Here is a 16073-nt window from a genome sequence, read left to right as displayed (position 1 = left end):
GGGAGCGCGTGTCTGGGTCACATGAGCCGCCCGCCCGCCAGCCCGGGCCCGGCCCCCCGCCGCCCCCGCCGTCCCCGCCGTCCCCGCCGCCGCCGCCGCCGCCCGCCGCCACCGGCCGCCCGCCCTCCCGGCTCCTCCGGCCGCCTCCGCTGCTCTGCGCTGCACTGCCTGCACCCAGGGCTCGGGAGGGGGCCGCGGAGGAGCCGCCCACCGCGCCCGGCCCCCGCCCGCCGCGCCCGGGCCCGCGCCATGGGGCTCTGGCTGCCGCCGCCCCCCGCCCCGCCGGGCTAGGGCGATGCGGGCGTCCCCGGCGGGCGGCCCCCGCGGGCACCATGAGCCCCCTGCTCCGCCGCCTGCTGCTCGCCGCGCTCCTGCAGCTGGCCCCCGCCCAGGTACGTGCGGCCCGACAGGGCGCCCGCCAGCCCGCCCGCCAGCCCGCCGTGCCCTCTCTCAAGGTTGGCGGAAGTGAGAAGGCGACCCGCAGCCTCGGCCGGGGGGATCTGCGGGGTCCGGCCTTGGACGCGGGCGTCTCGGGGCCCGGCGCGTGCATCCCCTGGGAGGTGCCCCTCCCCGCTGGCCCGCCAGCCCCAGTCTGGGGCCACTCCTCCGCCCCACCCCGTCCCCTGGGCACCGCCGGGGGCGGGGCTCCCTCAGTGCTCGCAGGACCTGCTTCGGTGCCCACTGTGCGCGCTCCTGATCTGCATGCAGCCCCCAGACATGCTCGGTTCTGCGGCCTGGAGATTTGATGAGGCCGCCGGAGCACCTGTTGTGTTTTGGGCCAGGGCAGGTCCGGGGTGGCCAGGAAAGGACAGGTAAAGCTAGAGCAGTGGCCACAGGAACAGCAATCTGGAAAGATGTCAGAAAGGTGGTGAAGCCTCCTGATGCAAGGGCAAAGCCCCAGGGATGGCGACAGGGAAAGACCCTCCTAAAGGGTACCTTGGGTACAGGTCTTTTCTCTCCCACAGGCCCCTGTCTCCCAGCCTGATGCTCCTGGCCACCAGAAGAAAGGTAATACTCATAAAAACTCGGCACTAGCCAGCACTGAGAGGGTTTGTCATTGGCCCTGATTGCAGGTGCCTGGTGTCCATCATCTTGTATAACTCCCCTAGAATATGCAAACTGTTATTCTACCCATTTCACAGAGGAGGAAATTGAGGCAGCGGGGTTACTGGGATCTGGATAAACAGGGCAGGGGAAGACAGGTTGTGAGGGCAGAGTGGGGAGGGCTACTGGATGGTGGCTGTGACTTGGGGACTGGGGGGGACAGCTGCTGGGAGCAGCTGCAGGAAAAACAGTGAGGACTTAACCCCTACCGGTCTGCTCCCAGTGGTGTCATGGATAGATGTGTATACTCGCGCTACCTGCCAGCCCCGGGAGGTGGTGGTGCCCCTGACTGTGGAGCTCATGGGCACCGTGGCCAAACAGCTGGTGCCCAGCTGTGTGACCGTGCAGCGTTGTGGTGGCTGCTGCCCTGATGATGGCCTGGAGTGTGTGCCCACTGGGCAGCACCAAGTCCGGATGCAGGTACTGGGCATATGGGGCAGTGGGCAGGGGATGCAGGCACTGGGCAGGTGGGGCAGCGGGCAGGGGATGCAGGCACTGGGCAGGTGGGGCAGCGGGCAGGGGATGCAGGCACTGGGCAGGTGGGGCAGCGGGCAGGGGATGCAGGTACTGGGCAGGTGGGGCAGTGGGCAGGGTGGATGCTGGCTGGCTCTGGGGCTGGGGCAGCCTGGAGACTGAGGCACAGGAGGTAGGGTTGGGGGGAGGGCTGGTGGCCAGCCTCCTGGCTGTTGGGTGAGCTTTTCTCCCTCCAGCCTTAGAGCATCCCCTTTCTCTCTCTCCCTCACTGTCCCCCCTGTTCTTCTCCTGAGCACAGATCCTCATGATCCGGTACCCGAGCAGTCAGCTGGGGGAGATGTCCCTGGAAGAACACAGCCAGTGTGAATGCAGGTGCCAGCCAGGCCCAAATTCTGAGCTTACAGAGGCCAGGCTGGGGGGGTGCTGGGTATGGTGGTCCACAGAACTGGGGACCAGGTTCCTAAGAGTAGAGCCAAGGGTAGGCCTTGGATCTGGGGCAACAAAGTAGGATGGTTGGGTCAGTGGCTCACACCTATAATCCCAGCACTTTGGGAGGCCCAGGTGGGCAGATCATCTGAGGTAAGGAGTTCAAGACCAGCCTGGCCAAGATGGTGAAACCCCGTCTCTACTAAAAACAAAAACAAAAACAAAAATTAGCTGGGTGTGGTGGCGGATGCCTGTAATCCGAGCTACTTGGGAGGCTGAGACAAAAGAATAGCTTGAACCCAGGAGGCGGAGGTTGCAGTGAGCTGAGACCATGCCACTGCACTCCAGCCTGGGCAAGAATAGGGAAACTCAGTCTCAAAAAGAGAGAGAGAGAGTAGGATGCTGGGATTTCCTGATCTTCCTCCTCTTTGTGTCTATCTCTCTTAATTTTTCAGACCTAAAAAAAAGGACAGTGCTGTGAAGCCGGACAGGTGAGTCTTTTGGACTCCAGCTGAGTGGGGGCAGGGGGAGTACAAGTGAGTCCGGAAGCTGTTGCCCCTCTTTCTCCTCCCACCTGTCCCCCGCTTTCCCTTTTCCTCTGCTTCCCAAGCCTGTGTTCTCTGTCCCGACCCCAGCTCCAGGGAAGACTCTTCCTTCCCACCCCAGACATGTCGCTTCTCCTCCCTAGGGCTGCCACTCCCCACCACCGTCCCCAGCCCCGCTCTGTTCCGGGCTGGGACTCTGCCCCCGGAGCACCCTCCCCAGCTGACATCACCCATCCCACTCCAGCCCCAGGACCCTCTGCCCACGCTGCACCCAGCGCCACCAGCGCCCTGACCCCCGGACCTGCCGCTGCCACTGTCGACGCCGCAGCTTCCTCCGTTGCCAAGGGCGGGGCTTAGAGCTCAACCCAGACACCTGCAGGTGAGGTGTCTGTAGGGTGGTGTTTGTTTGGGAAGACACCAAGGTCCTGTCCTGGAGCAGGTCCAGGGTGAGCCTGCCAGTAGGAGGAGGGCCAGGGAAGGGGAAACTGTTGAATGTGTTGAACAAATATTTACCAAGCAGCTGCTGGCACCTGGAGCTATGTAAGCAAGTCCAACATTCTAACTCAGGAGTCAGATACAGGAGGGACGATGCCAGCAGAGGATGTCAAGGGCTGTGGTGAGGGGCACCTGGCCTCATCTTTCAGAGGTCAGAGATCTCTTGGAGGAGGTGACATCTGCCTGGGGTAGAAATGTGGGACATAGCTTTTCCAGCTTGCAGTTCGGGCCTTCCCAGAAGCCCCTGTGGTAGACATCTCCCTACCTATGGGCTTCGAGAGGACATAGTGGAACCCTCGTACACCCTTATCTGATGTATTTCTCACCACCTCTCTCCTGCAGTGAGGCCATGGGGTGACATCATATGGGCCAGGCCAGTGGGGGCTCCCGAGGAGTGTCAGGAGGGGATGGCCTTCACAGAAGGTTCATCCTTCCCCCTGCAGCCTCCAGTGCCCAGGGCCGAGTGGTGTGGCAGGACGCTCAGGTTGTGATCTTAGTGGGCCCGAGGCACACGTGAGTCCAGGGCTGGGGCTGCGCTCCAGCCAGCATGAACAGATCACTTCCTCCCTCCTCAGGTGCCGGAAGCTGCGAAGGTGACACATGGCTTTTCAGACTCAGCGGGGTGACTTGCCTCATAGGCTATATTCCAGTGGGGGGACAAAGAGGAGCCTGGTAAAAAACAGCCAAGCCCCCAAGACCTCAGCCCAGGCAGAAGCTGCTCCAGGACCTGGGCCTCTCAGAGGGTTCTTCTGCCATCCCTTGTCTCCCTGAGGCCATCATCAAACAGGACAGAGTTGGAAGAGGAGACTGGGAAGCAGCAAGAGGGGTCATATACCAGCTTAGGGGAGAATGGGGTACTGTCTCAGTTTCTAACCACTCTGTGCAAGTAAGCATCTTACAACTGGCTCTTCCTCCTCTCACTAAGAAGACCCAAATCTCTGCATAATAGGATTTGGGCTTTGGTACAAGAACTGTGATCCCCCAACCCTGATAAAAGAGATGGAAGGAGCTGTCCCTGCCTGTGTCACTGTTTGTCACTGTCCAGGCTGGCTGGTTTGGGCATGAAGGTTTGCATTACTAAATCTAAAGCTTGTCTTGCTCCCTCGTCGTGCAGATGGAAGAAATGAGGACTAAGGCTCCACAGCAGATCCCAGGCAGGGCCAGAATTAGGTATTCATTACTTTCATGTTATTGCCAGGCATGGGAGTCAGGGAGAGCCCAGTCAACAGCCTGCCCTCCTCCTCTTCACCGGGGTTCTTTTCTGGAAGGAGACGACCTTCTGTGGCCAAAGAGCCTGGGGTAGGACCCAGATCTGCTGAGTGACCTTGCTTGTCACTACCCCTGCCTCTCTGAGCAGCAGTTTCCACATGTGCACATAGAGGGAACAGAAGATTGCTATGGTTGGCGTCCTCGGGTCTCAGAAAAGTTTGAGACTATCTTTACATAACAGAAAAAAAACACTTGTTCTTCCTGCCAGGCAGCACTTTCAGCATCTGCTGCTTTTTGTTCCCTGCAGCTTGAATCTAAAGCCCCGGTACCTGCCCTGTCTTAACTTCACTCCCATTTCCCTGAAAGGGAAGCACCAAAGGTCTGGGGCTGGTGGGCCTGGTTTGGGCGGCAGGCTCCCCTCAAACCAACCCACACAGTTTTTTTTCTTTCCTTTTTTTTTTTTTTTTTTGACAGAGTCTCACTCTGTCGCCCAGGCTGGAGTACAATGGTGCGATCTCCACTCACTGCAACCTCCACCTCCTGGGTTAAAGCGATTCTCTTGCCTCAGTCTCCCAAGTAGTTGGGATTACAGGCGCCCACCACCACGCCCAGCTAATTTTTGTATTTTTAGTAGAGATGGGTTTCACCATGTGGGTCAGGCTGGTCTGGAACTCCTGACCTCAGGTGATCCACCTGCCTCAGCCTCCCAAAGTGCTGAGATTAAAGGTGTGAGCCACCACGCCCGCCCAACCCACACAGTTTTCTCCACCCTCACCTCCCTCGCACCCTGCAGCTCCCTTCACTAGTTGCTGCCTGAGATTCTCCTGACTTGTCTATCCCAGCCCAAGCCCAGCCCCCACCCTTCTCCCTGCAGCCTCCAGTGCCCAGGGCTGAGTGGTTTGGGGTGGATGAAAGGCCAACCTTGGGCACCAGTGCTTTGCCTGCTGAGGCAGGACATTCGGGGCAGAGTTAACTCAATTGGGCAGCCACGGGGGGGGAGGGGGGGGTGGGCAGCCACCCTAATGGAGGCTTTCTCTGAGGTGTTGGGTCAGAGCATGTGGGTATGATTTTAGTGGGCCTAAAGCAGGAGTGGGTTGAACCAGCAGACAATTCCTGACAGCGATTACTACTTTCAAATCATTTTCTCAGTCATGATGTCACTAGACATGCCATAGGTCAATTAGCATGAAGCAGAGGAGGGTTCGGGCTCCAAAGAGCTACCACCTCCAGAGCCCAGTCAGCCCCACCAGACAGGCACAATGCTTCACATGCACCTCCTCACTTCCTCTTTAATTCTGAGGTCAGCATCATGATTGTCTTCCTTTTACAATTGAGGAAATAGGCTCAGAAAGGCTAATTGGCCGGGGGATTTGACCTCAAATCGGCTGTCTCCCTAACCTTCAACCTAGGTTTAGCTGCCTCTCAACCGCAGGTTCATTACTTCAGTTGACAGATGTTTGGTGGCTGCTGGGGCGCCTGAAAATAAGTCTGGTGGGGGAACAGGCCCAGCCAGATCATTCCAGTCATGAGTCACAGCCCAGGTGCACAGGTAGAGGTAAGCCTGGCTCCTGGGAGAGAGACGTGGGTGGGAGCATTGGCTGGAAGCCAGGGCTTGGCACTGAACATCATCTCGGTCCTGCAGGGATCCCGTGGGCTGGGTGTCATCAAGCCTGTGTTACACGCCTGTGTTGGATGACAAATTCCACCAAGCACACAGCCGACCCGTAATTCAAACCTGAGGGTCACTGTGAAGCCCAGGCTCTTTCCACAGCGACTGAGGGCTGTGGGCTATGATGAGGCCTGGGAAAACAGGAGTGCTGTGGGAGAGGCTGGAGGCGACTTGAAATGGCGCCTCAAGACCCCCTCCGGGAACCCACGCCGTCCTGACCTTACTATCACCTCGGCCGGAAGTGCCTCCGGCCTTTTCGGAAGTCACTTTCACCTAACCTTACAGACTACCACTCCGCCGGAAGTGACGCAGCAGCGCCGTCGTGGGGGCGGGGCTAGGGAAAGACCCGCGCCAGCGGGCGTGTGGCCGCGGGTTTCGCACGGCCCAATGAGGGAGGGCGGCGTGGCCCGGCCTGGTAGCGACAAGGACGCGCCTGCGCAGAGGCGGCAGCACCACCGGGGTTGACTCCGGGGGCGCGGCGAGGAGGTGAGCGGGGGCCACAGCCCGGGCTGGGGGGAGCCGGGGTGCAAGAGGGCAGGCTGGATCAGGCCGGGCAGGAGCGGACCGGGCTCCAAGTGTCAACGAGAGCTAGGTGACTAGGAAATTGGGGGTGGGGGCCGGAGCTGTCCGGAGATGCCGCAGGGGGAGGGTTCTCACGCCGCACGGGGCGGAGCCCTGGGACTCGGGGCGGGACGTGGAACCGTGACGGGTGGGACCTCCGAGCTGGTGCCAGTGGAAGGCGGAGCCCGGCGGCAGGGGGCGGAGCTAGGAAGGTCGGGGGACGGAGCCTGGCTCTTGAAGGAGGAGCTGGAGGAGGTGAAAGGCGGAGCCTCGGGGTCGGAAGCAGAGGGGGACGGAGCGCAGGCGCTGGGGGCGGGGCTTCAGCCGGTGAGTGGCGTGGCTACGGCTCCGGAAAAAGGGTCTAGTTCTGTCGAAGGCGGGGCTGCAGGCCCGGGGGCGGCACCGCGTCCTTCGAAGGGCGGTGCCAAGGAGTCAAGGGAGGAGCCCGGCCCGAGTAATGGCCCCGGGCGTCCTCGCGGGGGTGGTCTCCGTGGTGGCCGGGCTTGGGGACGCGGTAGGCCGAGAACTCCACCGGGAGAGGTGGTGTGGGTGGAGCGGGCTCGGCGGCCAGAAGACACAGGGCCAGTCTGGGTGCCCCGGAGACCCCCAAGGGCTCAGAGTTGGGGCGGCGCCTCGGGCGGAGGCACAGGACCAGGCTGGGGGGTATCTCCCGAGGACCCGGGCTCCTCGGAGCCACCCAGCGGGGATGTGTGGGTGCCTCGGGGCCGGCCCCCGGCAGCGGCCGCAGAGGTGTGGGTGTGCTGGGCCGGGGGCAGCTGGGTGTGGCGTGAGTGGGACCGCCCAGTCGGGGCAACTGCAGTGCAGCCAGATAGGGTCTGGACTTTACGCAAAGGGACAGGCGGGAACTGAAGAGCGGAGGTGGGGACCGGGAGGGAGGGAAGGTATGGGGGTGAGCAAAGGGGCGGGGCCCTGGCTGCTGTGGCCTCCCCTGACCCCCTCCCCCCGCTGCTGGGGTCCTCGGCCAAGCCCCCTTCTCACTGAACTGGTAAGTGTGGCCCCGGAGCCCGGGGGAGAGGGCGGTGACCCGGGACAAAGGGGATTCCCCGGGGCAAGCAAGATGCAGTGGTGGTGGAACCCTCCTGTTACCTACCCGTGTTCCATATTCTTCCTGCCCTCCCCCACGTTCAGTCGGTCGGTCGGGGTCTGTGCCCACAGAAACATGAGGCTGAGCTGGGTCCGGGTCCTGACAGTACTGTCCATCTGCCTGAGCGCCGTGGCCACGGCCACGGGGGCCGAGGGCAAAAGGAAGCTGCAGATCGGGGTCAAGAAGCGGGTGGACCACTGTCCCATCAAATCTCGTAAAGGGGATGTCCTGCACATGCACTACACGGTGAGTGGGATGGGCGGGCCTTTTGGAAGTGGATGGGGCTTCCGAGGACCAGAAAGTGCTTGGGAGTCTGGTTCTCCATCAGCCAGGTAGATGACCTTGGACAAGTCCCCTCTCCCCTCTAAGCCAGTTTCCATGGTTCTGCCTTGCCCTTGCCTACTGCCCAGGTGGGCACCAGCAGTGACAGTATACTGTGAGCTGCCCAAGGCTCTGTCCTCTTAAAAAACTATGACCAGTTGGGCACAGTGGCTCACCCCAGTAATCCCAGCACTTTGGGAGGCCAAGGCACGTGATCACCTGAGGTCAGGAATTTGAGACCAGCTTGGCCTCATGATGAAATTTTTTCTACTGAAAATACAAAATTAGCCGGGGGTGGTGGCAGGCGCCTATAATCCCAGCTACTTCGGAGGCTGAGGTGGGAGAATTGGTTGAACCCGGGAGGCAGAGGCTGCAGTGAGGCAAGATCATGCCACTGTACTCCAGCCATGGCAACAGAGACTCCATCTCAAAAAACAAAAAGGACTGACCACCAGTGCTGTGGGGGCCAGCTTGATGGGGAAAGCAGCTGAGGGAGGGGGACATCTGGGGTGGTCCCCTCTTCCTCACTGGCCTTCTCCTGGTCCCACAGGGGAAGCTGGAAGATGGGACAGAGTTTGACAGCAGCCTGCCCCAGAACCAGCCCTTTGTCTTCTCCCTTGGCACAGGCCAGGTCATCAAGGGCTGGGACCAGGGGCTGCTGGGGTGAGTCATGGGGGAATGGGCTTGGGAGCGGGGGCGTGCATGGCCACCGCCCAGGAGGTAAGCTGTGGGAGGCAAGCCCCAAGAATACAAGACAGAGGCCCTGGGTGCTGCCATGGGCTGAGCATGTGTCTTCCTGCAGGATGTGTGAGGGGGAGAAGCGCAAGCTGGTGATCCCGTCTGAGCTGGGTAAGAGGCCCCTCCTGAGGGTGCAGAGCAGGTTGCGGTGTGTGACTGGGAAGGGTGAAAGCTGCTTCAGCCTTTCATTGGTCTTCACCATATCCATTCATTACAATACACGCCTTCTCCAAGTTTGGCTGTCTAGCAGTGAGTACAGGGCAAGATCCTTGAAGCACTCAGCTGTAGCGGCCCAACTCTGCCCTTGCCAGGCCTTTGGCACCCCCTTCCCATCTCCATTACCCTTCTCCATTTCTGGCCTTCTTGCTGAGAGGGGCAGAACACCTTCCCTTTGCCGAAGCTGGAAGGGAGCTTGGCCGTCACTGACTGTTTCTTTGTGCATCTTCAACAGGGTATGGAGAGCGGGGAGCTCCCCCAAAGATTCCAGGTAGTAAACCTTTTGACGCCCCCCATCACCTGCAGCCAGCCCACCTCCCTGTGGCCCTGGTTGGCCTTTTGACTCCCCTTCTCCCCTACAGGTGGTGCAACCCTGGTGTTCGAGGTGGAGCTGCTCAAAATCGAGCGACGATCTGAGCTGTAACCAGACTGGGGAGGGGTAGGGGGAGAGGCCCCCATCAGGGACCAGACTGTTCCAAAAACAAAACAAAACAAAAAAAACAAAAAAACTTAAAAGCCCAAGGAGTAAGGCTGTGTGTGTTTGTGGGCCCTTAGAGACTCAGAGACCTCAGCTCTGGCATACCCCACCACCTTCTCTTTTCCTGACTGTGGAGCCTTGGGGATCTAGGCTCAATGGACATGGTGGCCCTTGCCCAGAGAAAAAGGAGTGTTCCTGCCTGCCAGCAGCAACAGCACTGCTCCCCACAGCTCCCCAGCCACTTCCAGCTCCTGGTCTGGGAGCCAGCACTGGGCTATCATCATGGCTACATGGCCCTCAGGAAGGCCTGTGGTCACCTGGGGAGAAGCTGAGCTGGCAGAAGTCACAGAGCAGGGTGCCCCCTAAGAGACCAGCCGAGCCTGTTAGCTGCACCAAAGGCATCTCCTAGCTTTATTAACGGGCCCGCACTGCAGAGTCAATATAAAAACACAAAAAGTCCCATCAGTTTAATAACAATAAAAAACCCCAAAAGTGGAAAACTGAGGGGGCAGGGGAAGAGACCCCTGGGCCAGGGGCACGAGGAGCCCTGCTCATGGCACCAGGCCTGGCCGCAGGGTCCCCCGGTATTGCTGTTGCTACGAGGTCAGGGGGCAGCGATTGTCCTGTGGGAGCCGCCGTTCGCCTGGGTCGGGGACCCTCACTTCTTCTGCGGTGTGCTCAGCTTCTGCATGCCCCGGATCTTGTCCAGCAGGCCAGAGATGAAGGCCTGGGTGGGAGGATAAACATTAAGGAGACCAAACCCCTAGATGACAGGAGCCAGGCTCCCCTCACCCCACCCCCGCCCTGGGGAAATCTCTTACCTCTGTGGGTTTGTAACAGTCAACCAGCAGCTCCTAGCAGGGGATAGGGGAGGAAGGATAAGTGAGTCCTCTGGAGTGGGGGCCTGGAGCTCACCTTTACCGACTTCCAAGGGACTGGGGCCACCCTGAGGCACAGGAGATGCCACAACCACCTCACAGCTAGGCATTGGCCCCATTCCGCTGAGGCAGGAGCTGAGGCTTGAGGGCCTGGCTCCACAGCCTCGCTTTCCTAGGGCAGTGCCTCAGGCAACCCGCTGTCCCTCAGCCCCCTCACCTTGACCCTGGCAGCCCGGGCATCGTCACTCTCCATGTCCAGGAGCTCATCCACATCAATCTCCAGTTCTGGGATCTCCTCTTCCTGGGGTGGGGGTGGGGGAGGAGGGAGAGACATGAGCCTGAGTTGGAGAGAGGGGTTGAGGCCCCTGCCTACCTCTGAGGAACCCGGCCCTCTGCCCAGCAGACACAACGGCAGCTGCTCTGAGGAGGAAAACAGATCAGGCCCGTGCCAAGGCAAACTGCCCAAAGCAGGGTGGGGGGGGAGCTTCCTGTCCCTGCCAGTGGGCACCGGGGGTGCCAGACAAGGCCAGACAGCCAGGGCTGGAGACCTTGGGCTGGGAACCCAGCAGATGTGTCTCCCCAACATCCGGGCCCCCCATCTCACCAGAGCACCGGTGGGTGCAGCTGTCCCAGCTTATCATGCCCCCCTCCCCTCCCCCAAACACCTGTCACAGCTCCCCGGGAGCAAGGAGGAAGTGAAGGCTGAGGGGTCACTGGGAAGGACCCAGGCCTGGCAAAGAGGAAACAAAGAGCCCATGCTTTGGTGAGGGAGGGGTGCCCACCACCCTGCCCCACCCTCCGCAGGAAGCCCCTATCCTGTTTGTAGTCAGCTGCATTCCAGGGCTGGGCTAGGGTAGGCAGGCAGCACCAGGCAAGCCCACTCCTCCACCCTGCCCCCCGGGGCCTGAGTCACCGTCTGAACAACCAGGGAGTCATGGGGGTGGAGAAGCAGAGCCCAGAAAGCGGGCTAGCCTGCACGCACGCCAAGATGGAGCTCCAGGCTAGCCCACAGAACAGCCCAGCCCCAGTTGCCTACCAGACCAGCCCCGTGTAACCACAGTCTAAGCCAGTGGGCACCAGGCGGTGAGACCTCCTGCCGCTGCCAGCCCAGACTAGCCCCCTTGCCTCTTGCCCAAGGCCCAGGCCACCCCTTGAGGCTTCTGGAGGACACTAAGCTGGACGCGGGGAGTGGCATAATGGGGGCCAGGGTCCGAGGCAGCGGAGAAGATAGAAGTGACTTAGGTCAGGGAAGAAAGAGTATATATTGGGGGCAGGGAGTGCAGAGGGGAGGGGAGCGCGCAGGGAAGCAGAGCGCCCTTTGACTCCGGTGACAGGCAAGCTCATAGTGGGGCTCCCAGGCGGACCGGCTCGAGACCGATTTTGGGGTGTCGGCGCGGGGTGGGAACACACCTGGCAGTCGTAGAGGCGCGTAAGCTGCTCCAGGATCCACTCCTCTAGGTTGAGGCGCTTCCGTAGTTCCTTGCGGTCATACTTGACGGTGACCTTCCCTTGGCGCCTCACTGGGCCCTCATCGTCCGCGCCACCCGGGCCCTCTCCTGCGGCCCCGGGGGGGCTCTGAAAGTAGACGCGTGGTCCTGGGCCGCCACTGCCCGGCCCGGGGGCCGGGGCCGCCAACGCCGCGCCCCCCGCCGTGCCGCTGTCCGCCATGGCGGCCGCCGGGGCCACGTGCGCGCGTTGGGCCCCTCCCTGTGCCGCCGCCTCCGGGACGCCCGCCGGCTGGCTCGGGTTAGCTCGCCGGCTCAGCTCCGCGCGGCTCCGCGGCGAGGGCGGCGGCGGGGGCGCCCGGGGGCAGCTGCAGCATGCGGAGCCCCCGGGCCTGGCCTGGCCGCGCCCCGCCCCCTCCCCGCCGATCCGCCCGCCCTTTGTCCCCCGCGGCCGCCGCCCGAGCTGCCGCCGCCGAAGCGCTTTCTCTGTCTAGCTCTTCCTCCGCCCCCCGACCACACCCCCTTAAAGGGCCAGCCCCTCTACGGGCCCCTCTCCCCTACTCCGCCCCCGGGCAGGGGTAGGGGAGGGTCTATTCGCAAGGGGAGGCCTAGCTGTCCGTATCGCCCCCAAATGCAACCTTCCAGTCCCAAACCCAGGCGTTCTAAGCGCTCAGGACGACGATTTGCGCTCACGCCAGGACCCTAGTCCTCATTGGACCCTTCCTCATTCTATCCTCATTGAGGCCATCTGAGAATAGGAGCCATCTGAGAATGCAGGGGAGTGGACATCATGTGCAGACAGGGAGTCTGGTGAGGAGACGCTGCGGTCCCCGATGTTCAGGTCCTCCAGCCCTCGGCCGGCGAGGGGCAAACGGGCTGCTCCGCACGGACCCACACGTGGACTGGGCTCCCGGGAAAGTAGGAGTGGAGAAGGCGGGCAGGAGCTGTCCGGGTCCCTAGACTCTGACTAGCAGGTCCCACGCCCCCAACGGAGGAAGCCGGGGCTGGGGGGTGAGCGGTGGCACCCGGCCGGCCCGAACGGCCGACCCCGGGCAGCCACCGCCCACCGGCAAGATGGCGCGGGGCTCGGGCTTGTGGGAAACGGAGTCCGCGCCCGGCACCGCCCCTCCCCCGCTGTGCGGCCAGGCCGGGAAGCGCAAAGTTGTTTGGGGCCTCCTCTGCGCCCCGCGACCCGTGTGTGCACAGAGGGGGAAACTAAGGCGCAAAGAGCTGGGCAGTGCGGGGGCCGGGACTCATAATAATAAAGGCGATAATCGCGGCTGCCCCTACAAGCGTGCGTCCGGACCGCCGCCCAGTCGGCTCCGCGGAGAGGGGGCCGTGCCGGGGTTTCTGCACCCCAGCCCTGCGGCCCCTCGGTCCTTCACATAGCCCTGCCTCACCTCCTATAAGTGGACGGCGCATCCCGTTCCCTCCTCTACTTGATTTTCTGCATCTTTAAATGGCCTCATTCATTCGTTTATTGTCTGTCTCCCACTTTTAGATTGTGAGTTCCGTGGGGCTGAGCCCTGCTTGGACATGGCCTGCTGGTGCCACCAGGCTTGAATGGTCTTCAAATCCACTGCTATTAGGCAAATTATCTGGTTCCCGCTGAACCCCAGCACCTAGAACTATGTCACACTCAGTAGGTCGCCGCATTGGTTGAACAAATGATTTTGAAAGAATGAATGGCTTCCTCTGTGCCTGCATTTCCTCAGAAGGTTGTAACAAAGATTAAATAGGAAAATTCGTAGAAAGTTCAATTACTACACCACAGAGGTTAATTAAGTCGCACTTCTAGATAAAACGGGAGATGAGACTTTGAACCCAGGCTGTGTAGCTCAAACCCCCGACACGAAGTCTCTACTCAACCTTCTCGCCTCCCTGTAGACACCACCCAGTAAGGCTGTGCAGCTCCCGGGGGATATTTCTGTGGAAGGCAGGCTCACCTTGTGCCATCCCAAACAGGGTCTTGGATCTGAGAGACAATGTTTCTGCTCCAGCCCCTCACAGACACTCTTTGGATGTTGTGGGGGGAAGCCCTCTGCAGTGGGTGGGGTTCAGAGATGGATTGGGATTGGCCCCGGGGTCACACAGCTGGGGCTGCATCCAAACTCCAACCCAGGACGTTGGGCTCCTCCTTTGCCCTACAGTCAGAGAGAAGAGACAAAGAGAAGACTGAAGCTGGGCATTGTAAGGGCAATGGGCTCACAGGGCTCAGTTCAGGGAAGGGTAGAGTGAGCTGACCCCTCCCCTTCCTGTGCCCCTCCTCTGGCCTCAGCCTCCCTTCAGCCAGTCTGGGCCCCGAGGAAGGGCTGACCCTCACTCTTGCGGATTAGACAGGATCCACCCTCTCCACCGGGAGCCCCGTCTGTGGCCTGGCCTCCTGCCCTAAGCCTGGCCTGACAGGAGGATCACTTGACCCCAGTCCAAATTTCCCACCACACCCCACCAGGCCAGGCCAGCTTCCTCTGAACCCAAGCATTGTTTGCACCTTGCAGGTGCACACGGATTAAAGGGGAAGACCCTCAAACAGCCCCTAATGCCCAACAGCTTCTGTGGAAGTGGGGCCTGCAGGCCATGAGGACCTCCAGCCCTAGCTCTGCCCCCAAGATGCTGTGACCCTGAGCACTGACCTTTCTGTCTGTCCTCCCTCAGGGTTGGTGTGAAGGTCTCCGGCCATGTCCACAGGTCAGGCATTCTTCCTGACACTCCCTCTTTCCCCCTCCTGTGCCATGCCCAGGCACACCCAGATTCCTGTCCAGTTCCCATGGCTATCCACCCAAGATGACTTGGTGCAGGTGGGCATCCTGGCCTGCCACCTGCTTGGAAGCTGGGCCACAGAACCTTAGTCTTGGAGTAGAAGAACTGGGTTCAAATCCTGGCTCTGCCCCATGGGCTGGGAGGCTGTTTGCAAGTCATTTACCTGCCCAGAGCCTCTTCACGGGGCTTGCGGTCCTGACCTCTTGTGGTTGGGACCCGTGCCCAGCCCTGGCCCTCCTGCCTGAGCCCTACTGGGACTGGAGTGTACCACTGCTCCTCCTCCTTCTAGCCTCAGGCTGTGGCCTCCTCGGCCCTACCCCTCCCAGGGCCCCAGCCCCCCCTCCATTAGAGTACATCATTGAAGCAGAGGCTCTGGGGAGGGTCCTGTGGGTCAAGACCGCTCCTTAATCAAGGGGAGAGTCCGGAAAGGCTTCCTGCCTTCACCATTACTGCCTGCTGAGAAACCCTATTACCGTTACCAAGGATGGAAGTGTCTGGGAAGGAAGGAGCCCTGTAATGGGGGCTGCCCTGGCCTCCGGAGACACAGGGTTGGGGGAGGAGAGAGGCTTAAGCCCAGGGAACAGGTGCCTATCCTGTATTTTTCCCCAAGGAGCTGCCGCCCAATGCTTCTCTAAAGTACCCTTGCCCAAGGCCTAGGGCCCACAGCTGAGACCCCCTAAGCTAAAGCCTTGGCTCCAGGCTTTGCTAGCCCTGGCACAGGCTGGAGGTTCCCCTGCCCCAGAGCCGACCTATGCCCTTTGCTCCCTCCCTGGTGTCCCCACAGCTTCCAGCCACTCATGTCCCACCCATTTGCTTATGTATCTAACAACCTTTAGGTTCTGGACAAGGTGACTGAGGCACCTAGAGAGACTAGGTTCTGCCACTAGCAAGAGGCTGCTAGCAAGAGCCGGACTTGAACTCCAGCCTGTGAGGGCAGAGGCCAAGCTCCACCTTGCATGGCTCTGTTTTCCCAATGAGGTCTAGAGGCTCCTGGGCCTCAGGAAGTGGGAGGGTTGAAATCCTCCTAAGAAGCCGTGTGACCTTGGGCAAGTCCCTTCCCCTCTCTGGGCCTCAAGTGGAGATCGTAATCACACCCCACAAGGCCAGGGCTGAGAGCTAGGAGATCTGCTAGGTTAGACTTGATGGAGAACTTGGTGGGGTGTGGAGGAAGGCCAGGGCCAGGCAGGGGTCCTTGTGGGGGTCTCAGAGCCTGGGGCAAAGGGGCCTGCAGGGGAGCGCCTCCTCCGCTGACCCCTCCTCCCCCAGAGCCAGCTGCATCTCTTTCTGGGTTTCTAGGTGACTTGGCTGGCCCCTCTGGATGAGTTCTACTTTAAACCTGCTGCTGTTACTGCCTCTGTATTGGGGGGGCTCCCACAGGGGCCCCCAGGCAGGAACCCCCCCCACCAGCCAAGCCCTGCGGGAGGGGCTGCAGCCCCCACCCATCCCATTGCCCATGCGCCTTCCCCGCTCCCATCCCTGGAACGCAGATTTCAGGGCACCTGCTGTGGGCCAGGCACTGCAGAGCCCCTCCTCAACCCTCCTGTCTGGGGACACCCGCAAAGCTTCTGACCCCTCTAGGCAGACAACAGCGTCCCCCCCGCGGTTCCCAGCCAAGAGGCTCACAGTCAGGCTCCAGTCATGGGAGTCTG

At 61.1% G+C, this 16073-nt stretch overlaps 4 protein-coding genes and 1 long non-coding RNA gene across 13 annotated transcripts; 4 read left to right on the top strand and 1 right to left on the bottom strand.

Annotated features, from left to right (window-relative positions):
- Positions 1-75: 75 nt before the first annotated feature.
- LOC105469816 (vascular endothelial growth factor B) lies at positions 76-4058 on the top strand. Of its 2 annotated transcripts, none has more exons than XM_071074410.1 (7): positions 76-392; positions 966-1008; positions 1328-1524; positions 1877-1950; positions 2460-2495; positions 2794-2928; positions 3620-4058. In XM_071074410.1, the coding sequence occupies exons 1-7, from the start codon at positions 333-335 to the stop codon at positions 3639-3641; spliced, it is 567 nt and encodes a 188-aa protein (XP_070930511.1). In that variant the 5' UTR covers positions 76-332; the 3' UTR covers positions 3642-4058. The 2 variants fall into 2 exon arrangements, with proteins under 2 accessions (XP_070930511.1, XP_070930510.1); XM_071074409.1 differs by having other exon boundaries at positions 2693-2928.
- Positions 4059-5786: 1728 nt separating this feature from the next.
- Positions 5787-9400, top strand: LOC105469508 (FKBP prolyl isomerase 2). Of its 8 annotated transcripts, none has more exons than XM_071074408.1 (6): positions 5787-5808; positions 7660-7834; positions 8460-8572; positions 8712-8758; positions 9099-9134; positions 9226-9400. In XM_071074408.1, exons 2-6 carry the CDS (start codon positions 7664-7666, stop codon positions 9285-9287), a joined length of 429 nt encoding a protein of 142 aa, XP_070930509.1. In that variant the 5' UTR covers positions 5787-5808; positions 7660-7663; the 3' UTR covers positions 9288-9400. The 8 variants fall into 8 exon arrangements, with proteins under 8 accessions (XP_070930509.1, XP_011718908.1, XP_011718911.1 ...); XM_011720606.2 differs by lacking the exon at positions 5787-5808 and adding an exon at positions 6370-6408; XM_011720609.2 differs by lacking the exon at positions 5787-5808 and adding an exon at positions 6370-6514.
- LOC139357427 (acetylcholinesterase) lies at positions 6528-7353 on the top strand. Its single transcript, XM_071074403.1, has one exon. The coding sequence runs from the start codon at positions 6556-6558 to the stop codon at positions 7351-7353; it is 798 nt and encodes a 265-aa protein (XP_070930504.1). The 5' UTR covers positions 6528-6555.
- Positions 9401-9724: 324 nt separating the features above from the next.
- LOC105469510 (protein phosphatase 1 regulatory inhibitor subunit 14B) lies at positions 9725-12145 on the bottom strand. Its single transcript, XM_011720610.3, is given in 5 exon segments — positions 9725-10068; positions 10163-10195; positions 10437-10520; positions 11630-11911; positions 11913-12145. Coding segments are annotated over 5 exon segments (597 nt in total). The 5' UTR covers positions 12042-12145; the 3' UTR covers positions 9725-9999.
- A 126-nt stretch (positions 12146-12271) lies between these two features.
- On the top strand, positions 12272-13425 carry LOC105469509 (uncharacterized). Its single transcript, XR_003015344.2, has 2 exons — positions 12272-12474; positions 13166-13425. It is a non-coding gene; the product is annotated as an uncharacterized lncRNA (long non-coding RNA).
- Positions 13426-16073: the final 2648 nt, after the last annotated feature.

This window comes from Macaca nemestrina, chromosome 12 (genome assembly GCF_043159975.1).
Source record: "Macaca nemestrina isolate mMacNem1 chromosome 12, mMacNem.hap1, whole genome shotgun sequence".
Taxonomy (NCBI): domain Eukaryota; kingdom Metazoa; phylum Chordata; class Mammalia; order Primates; family Cercopithecidae; genus Macaca; species Macaca nemestrina.
Note: the sequence above shows the minus strand (reverse complement) of the source record. Positions and strands in the feature narration are given on the sequence as shown.